The following is a 7,583-nucleotide window of genomic DNA, read 5'->3' on the forward strand; positions in this document are numbered from 1 at the left end:
AGCATGTTTCACTCATTTTCATTTTTCCTCATTTTCTTTCTTCTACGCTACCACGAATGCATCGCGAATTAGTTATTAGCGCATTTATTTTCTATTTCAACTGGTGGAGTACTTTGACAAGTCAAAGTATGCAACATTTGCGATTTAGTGCCTCTGTGGGTCAACGTTTTCAGTTCCTCGCTGTGCTGTGTTGGCGCTCGTTTGTGAAAATAAACTTTACAGCAGTAATTAAATTTTTAATTTTGCTCATAAATTACTGGCCGGTTGGTCGGATGCTCAGCGGAAAATAAAAATAAGAATATAAATTAAAGGACATCAGATGTACGAGTAGTATACGCAGATGGAATTAAAACGTACGAATTTAATGAAAAAATTAAAATTTCATGTTTGCCATGTGGGTATTACCTTTGCGAAAGTTTTATTAGTTTTCTCATGAGTGGGAGATTAATTAATATTGAAATTGAGAAAAAATGCAATAAATCTTTTATTTTAATGAAAGTAATAATGTTTAGAAAGTTTATTTATAATGAAATTATTAATTATTCAAAATCTTTATTATTTAAAACAAAAACTAGGTTTTAATCACCTATAATTTGAAAGTTATAAAATTTTTAATTTTACGCTGTTTTGAGGAAAATTTTATTTTACGTTTTTCCTTGTATATCAAATCTTTAACCCATAAAAATTCAAAATTAATACCATTTAACCGGGCAAAAATTTTCCTTCTAATGAATCCAACACCAATATTTTATCATTATAGACAATTAAGTTATGATCAAAAAACTTTTGAAAAAATTAGCAAAATTCACATTACAGCAAAATATCAATTTACGTTTTTCCTTATATATCAAAAACTGTTGTACTTCCATATTCAAAATTAGTACCATTTAATCTTTCAAAAATTCTCTTTTATACGACATTATAACCAATATTTTATCCTTATAAACAATTGAGTTATCACTAAAAAACTTATGAAAAATGTGAAAAAAACATTCATAATACATCAATATTTGTATATTTTTTAGTATATTTTGTATATTTTTAGGTTAAAAAGTTTACTGATTTGATGGTTGTAGTTTATTGTGTTGCCTATATTATATTTATAACCGATACTTTCAACTTGACAGTTTTAAGTTTTGTTCTTTCTAAAACACATGTAATTGAACAAAAACTTTCAAAACTTTCAAGTTTGCAAAAGTGAGAAGTTTGTAAAGTAAATCAACACTACAGCGCCCCAAAAAAGCCAGTAAAACCAGTAAGAACTGTGAAATTGCTCCCTGAAAACTGTTTCAACTTCTGTAGCTTACGGCAACAATATTCTTCTCAATGTTTGTTTCTTTCACTCGCTGCAACAGTGTAGTTGATTAAATAACGCCGGAAATTGAAGCGAGATTAAAAGCGATACAAAGCCGCCTCATATACCTATATACTATATACGTATTCAAATCGTGCAAATCCTGAAAATGCGAATTTGTTCACTGCGAACGAGAATTTGATTTATACTTTAATCCTTGCACGCCGTTGGAAATGCACTGTTTGTGAGATTTTTAAGTTCGCCATTGTGTTGTGTCCGGGGTCGTCGGGCAGGCACTGAAAGCTTTAAAGACAAGAGGCAGCTGCGGAAAAATTTATGTAACAAGTTACGTCCTAGGACACGCCGCCATTGTGTGTTGTCTGGGCGCTTCAACTCGACTGGGCTCTGTTTACTTTCGAGCTGCGAGTGTGACGTTCACCAGCGAACCGTAAAATTAATTCCGACACGGCGTAAAAATAAAAGTTGAAGAGATGAAAACATCAAAACAAGTTTTCGCAAGAAAAAATATAATTTCTAGCTGAGCAGACTGTCAGGAACAAGTATTAAGTTATGCCACACAAATTGCACGATAGCTGACTATAGGCAAAATGGCGCTTGTCAATTAAATCTAAGAAACAGCATTGTTCAAGGACAAAGGTTTACTAGCAGCAAAGTAGATTTATAACAGGAAGAAATGAACAAAGCGAAGGCGCAGGCGAAGGCGCACGAGGAAGGAACATTATTATGTACCCTTATTTGATATTCCGGCCTGCGGAAGAATAAAAGTTAATTTGCGGCGTTCGTAACTTTGTCGGTTTCTTTTCGGCGCGGAGATGCCGAAGTAGGCGTATTATACGCATTATAAATAGGCATGCCGAGGGCTTTCCAAGGCGTCCAACTCACTCCTGCTTGTTTTATGCATTGTGACAAAAAGATATAATTTTCCGAAGGACAAATGCCAACAAATTTATATTTATACTCTGTTGATGGCGGGAAATTAATCTAGATTATATGGAATTAGTAGAAGTTGTTTGATTGGCGTCTGAATTTTCATACATTAAGAAATTTGTTCGGAATTTTTAAAGTTTAAAAAACTAAGAGGGAAGAAAATAGAATGTTGTGTGGGGAAGATGTGGTGCCCGAGGTGGAAAAATAGAACAAAGAGAAACGCGAAAAACGAGCGAAACTTTTCTGCAAGCTCAAAGATTTATTACAGAGTTTCAAGAGGAAAAAAACATTGGACACGAAAATGCGGAATTAAAATGTTCGTTTTTAAATTTTAACGAAAATAATTATATTGATAAGAGTTATGAATGGTGAAATTATTGGTTTATGAAAATATATATTATTTAAAGTAGAAATTAAGTTTATACCAATAATAGTTTGCGAGTAATAGTGATTTTTAATATTGGTGCAATTTTTGGAAAATTTTAATTTAAGTTTTCCCTTGTATAGGAAAAACTACATAAGCTAGAAAATAAAAATTAATACCATTTAATCTTACAATAATTTCCAGTTCAATGAATTATTCACTAAGTTTATATTATTATTAACAATTAAGTTACGACTAAAAAACTTTTGAAAAAATGAGTAAAATTCACATAAAGACAAAATCTCTATTTACGTTTTCCTTTGTATTATAAAAACGTCAATACCTACAAACACAAAATTAATACTATTTAATCTTTCAGAAATTCTCTCTTGGTTGAACTTATCATTAATAATTTATCGTTATAAACAATTAAATTATGACAAAAAACTTTTGAAAATTTGAATAAAATTCTCAAAAAAGCAAAATCTCAATTTACGTTTTCCCTTGTATAATAAAAACGTCAAAACATATAAACTCAAAATTTATACCATATAATCTTTAAAAACTTCTCTTTCTAACAAATAAATTATGAATATTTTATCTTTATAAACAATTAAGTTACGATCAAAAAACCATTGGAAAATGAGTAAAAAACACACATAATATATCAATATTTGTATAATTTTCTGTTTATCATTCACAATATCATACAGTGACATACATATTCAATAAACTAACACGTTTCAATTAACTACAATATGTTTATGCAAAGTTAATACAAATAATAAAGTTAAAAAAACAAAAAAATATTGTAAAAAAAGCAGGCAGTATAGTGGTACATCAATAATCATAAATTAAACCTCTAGATAAATACAAATCCGTTATCTGCTTGTATTTGAACATATGAAAACAGTTTGTGTCATTATGAAAGAAAAAAACGCGACCGGATGTCAAGTTACAACACGCAGCGCGGAAGTAAAAAAACGGAAGTCCATTGCACTCATCCGTGTCAAACCAAAATGAGAATGAGAATAGGAATGAATTTGATCATTTTCAGCATGATTTTAATTTTTGTTATAAAAAAAATAATCTGATTCAGTTAAGTAACCGGAAATAAATTAAAAATTACTTATTATTACCACATTAAGATAGCGAGAATAAAAATATTACTCAATGATATATCATTACAATTAGAGTATAAGTGACCTTGCGACTGTGAGAGAAAAATGCAGCTTATTTTTGGCCTTAATTTAAAATAAATACACCGACACGTCTATTGTCTCGGCGTTTTCGGAACGTTTTACGACGAATTGTGGCTAACCTTGTTGGTAATTTAGTTTTTTTAGTTTTCTGTGTTAATATCTCGTGCTTAACCTGATGGTGAATTTGTTTGTTGTGGGCTATCGGTGACTGAATTGTCGTCCATTGATGAGGGTCTGAGTGTTGTACTGGTGCTGGATGGGCGGCCATAGAGGTAGCTAGTGCCTCGGTAGCCATTATCATAGGGGTACGCGTTGTATGGGTCCCGACCGCGTGATCCGCTATAACCTCCATAACCTCCTCCGTAGCTGCCGTAGCCACTGCTGCCATAACCTCCGTAACTACCGCCGTATCCGCCGCCATAACCGCCGTATCTGTAATCGCGCATTTTTTCTTTTTAAATTAAATTATTAAATATTACCGTGATTCTGACATGCATTCTATTGATAGGCGAAAGGAAGCAAAGAATTGAAGTTCAAGAAAAATGATTTTAAGAAAAAGTGTGTGATGTGTGATGTATTCATGTAATATGTCCACATTTGTAATAAAATCATGTTTAATGTTTGCCCTGTGTAACTTATCCACTTATTGGTCAATCCACCGATTCGCAACTATTCTATAAATAATAATATTTGTTTATTGTTTCCAATTCTCCAACATGCAAACTATAAGAAGTAAAAATATAAAAAATAAAAACATCTCCTAATACCTGATGAAGGTGCATTTGCTGCAATTATTGTTTGAGAGTATTTGTGGTTGTTGTTTGTGATAATATTTGAAGATTTGTAAGATTTGCGAGATCAAGATTCGATTACTTTGCGTTTTGCATTGCTATGGTTTGTACATTATTGCGTTGCAAATACTAAAGGTGGAGGTTTGCACAATTGTTTCGCGTTGGTTTTGATTTTTTGATTTGTTTTGGTTTTTTGCTTTAAGAAATTATGTGCAAGACGTTGCCTGTACTTTTTTCGTACCTGTCCATCGGCTGACCTGAGGGTTTCTGATTTCTACAAATTGGTAACAAACAAAAAACAAACGCATAATTATAATATTTACTAGATCTACGTAAATTTGCTATTCTATATGCATGCGATATATTTTTGCGTTTTTTCTTAATATACAGTGTGTTTTTTGCAATTTTTGCTTGGAAATTTATTAAAAATATTGAGAATAGAATTTTTAATATTTCAGTACAAGTTTAGTACCATGGATGAAGTAATCTTGGAGTTTTAAGGAAAAATTTTTTTTGTTTTTTTAGGGAAAAATAAGGAAATTGAGGAAAATAGGAATTGTAGGCGTGTTTTGTGTAAGTGGACTACTCGTACCTGTCAATTGGTGGATCTAGGGGTTTCTGATTTCTGCAAAAAGCAGAAATTTCCAGTAAAATTTAGTGTTTTAACAAAAAAAAAAATTCTAGTGGCACAAAAGTTGACACCTTAACTTAACCTCAACTTTCCGCCCTTTTAATGGCTTTAATATTTCGTCAAGTTTTTTAATATCCTCGTTCATTTTTTCTTTTTTCTTTACTTTTCACTCTTCACACTTTTTCAGGTGGAAAAGTTTGAAAACCGCACTTTGTAATCTTTTCACCTCGCTCGATTCATTACGAAAAACTTAAAAACTTTTTATCATAAATCAATTCCCATTTAGAATTTCGAAATTTCGCAATAAAACTTTCAGTTTTCAGTTTTACGCAAACTGATTTCAATTTAAACACGTGCATAATTACGTTCCGGGTTAAGTAGCACGTGACAACTTCCTCCGGAAGTGCTCAACTCCCAAACACACATTTGTAAATTAATATTGTTACAAATGCCCGTCTCATTGTTTGCGCAATACGCATACAACATCACGCAGTGAAGGCACAATGACAAATAATGATGATTTTCACGTTAAAAATAACAAAAAATAAATAAAAGTTAATTTGGTTGCATACCTATCATATCCTCTATCACGATAGTAATAATCATCTCCACCTCGTCCGTAATTGTACCCACTCGCATATCCACCCCGATCATATCCACGACTTATATCATCATAGGGCCTGCTGCTCCCACGGAAATCATAACCTCGATTATCATAACCAATACCACGGTCTTGGTAGCGATCACGATCGTATCGATCGTAACGATCATATCTATCCCGGTCATATCTATCGCGATCATATCGATCATAACCACGATCACGACTGTCATAACGATCGTAGCGATCGTATTTGTCATATCGATCATAGTCATAATCTGGATAGCGACTGCGGTAGCGATCGTCACTACCGCCATACCGTGAGCGAGAGTCGTAACGATCGTAGTAGTCGCCGTAACCACAACGACTGCATCGTTTCTCCACGCCACTGCTTTGTTCACTAGCGGCTTGTCGTGCCTCCGGCGACTCTTCGGGTTTCAAGGAGCGACTGCTGGGTCCGGAGGCGGCTGCGTCTGAATCGGCGCTTGCATAACGCGATAGAAAATATTTATTGTCACGCGGCACTCGTGATAATTCTTTGTCTGTGTCTTCCAGCGCGCTACTAACGCCCTCTAGTGATTTGGCTGCGTCAACATCATCGACTGCTTTCGATGCGGAAAATATAGATTTCACTGATGCGCTGTTGATGAGTGTAGCGCAGGCTAATAGAAGCAAAAATCGCGTTGATTCTCGATGATCTAATAGAAACTTCACCACAAAAATACAAAAATTAACCTGGAATATTAAATTTAATTAAGTTAAAAAGCACTTACCATTTTTATTATTTTTCACAACTGTAACATTTAAAACTGTCCACTTTTATAAAAATTCCTTTAGCACACTAGTTTTTAAACACACTTTTTTCGAAGTTTTTTTGAATTGTGTTCTGCAGGTGAGAGCGCGATGAGTGAATGCGTTGATCAAATCGCCGTCGGTTTTATACTCATCTCCGGTCGGCTGCTTTTCGGACTCCCACATAGGTAGACATGTGGGGCGTAAAACGTGAAACAGTTTCATCGAATTGGCAAAAATCTACGCTCGCCGCACAGAGGACAGAGGACAGCGCGGTGAAATAACCTTGTGAATGGGAATAATGCGCTTGTAATAGACAGCGATACAAAAAAGGCAAAAAAATAAAAACCTTAAACATTTTAAACACACTGTATTTAATAATATTAATAATGCACACATTGTTCTAGTAATTTAATGTTTGGACATCGTAAAACTCACCGGGTGTGTTTTAACACTTGTATGACAGCGGAATATTAAATTAGGCAACCAAATATACAATATACTTGACATGGCAGGAAGTATAACTTTGACATTGTGAGGTTATGCCTATGCTTTATGCTTTAATTGAAATATAAAACATAAAATAGGAAATTAAGGCCTTTGATCGATTTAATAATGGGCCATAGCACAATTCGTAGTTTAGGTACGCACGAAAATTGGATAATGAAAGAGGCGACGCAATTAAAACGGTAGTTTTTAAAACACAATTCAAAAAATCGGTAAATTTCTCTAATTTCCTGTACACGCATCGCATGTGCCAAAATAAAATAATTATAAAGAGTGTATTTAGAAAACAAAAACGAATCGAATTCATTTAGAAGATGATTTCGTGCAACCTACTTTTAACGTTTTTTTTCTTCTTTATTTTTTAGATGTTAGCATAATTGTTTTGCCAATTATCTAAGACATTAAACATTAACTACTTTCTTCTTTTATATCTGTCACAAATTGCGTGCGAAATCT

At 33.3% G+C, this 7,583-nt stretch overlaps 1 protein-coding gene across 4 annotated transcripts; it reads right to left on the reverse strand.

Annotated features, from left to right (window-relative positions):
- Positions 1-3,266: 3,266 nt before the first annotated feature.
- LOC135791090 (TATA-binding protein-associated factor 2N-like) lies at positions 3,267-6,753 on the reverse strand. Of its 4 annotated transcripts, XM_065301407.1 has the most exons (5): positions 6,602-6,753; positions 5,803-6,536; positions 5,192-5,224; positions 4,841-4,873; positions 3,267-4,240 (listed from the first exon to the last, which is right to left on the reverse strand). In XM_065301407.1, the coding sequence occupies exons 1-5, from the start codon at positions 6,602-6,604 to the stop codon at positions 3,976-3,978; spliced, it is 1,068 nt and encodes a 355-aa protein (XP_065157479.1). In that variant the 5' UTR covers positions 6,605-6,753; the 3' UTR covers positions 3,267-3,975. The 4 variants fall into 4 exon arrangements, with proteins under 4 accessions (XP_065157479.1, XP_065157480.1, XP_065157481.1 ...); XM_065301408.1 differs by lacking the exon at positions 5,192-5,224; XM_065301409.1 differs by lacking the exon at positions 4,841-4,873.
- Between the last annotated feature and the right edge of the window lie 830 nt (positions 6,754-7,583).

The sequence above is a fragment of the Atheta coriaria genome, unplaced genomic scaffold (assembly GCF_025399875.1).
Source record: "Atheta coriaria isolate IRGN ID8LTWV9N9 unplaced genomic scaffold, Caltech_Dcor_3.1 hic_scaffold_4_pilon, whole genome shotgun sequence".
NCBI lineage: Eukaryota > Metazoa > Arthropoda > Insecta > Coleoptera > Staphylinidae > Dalotia > Dalotia coriaria.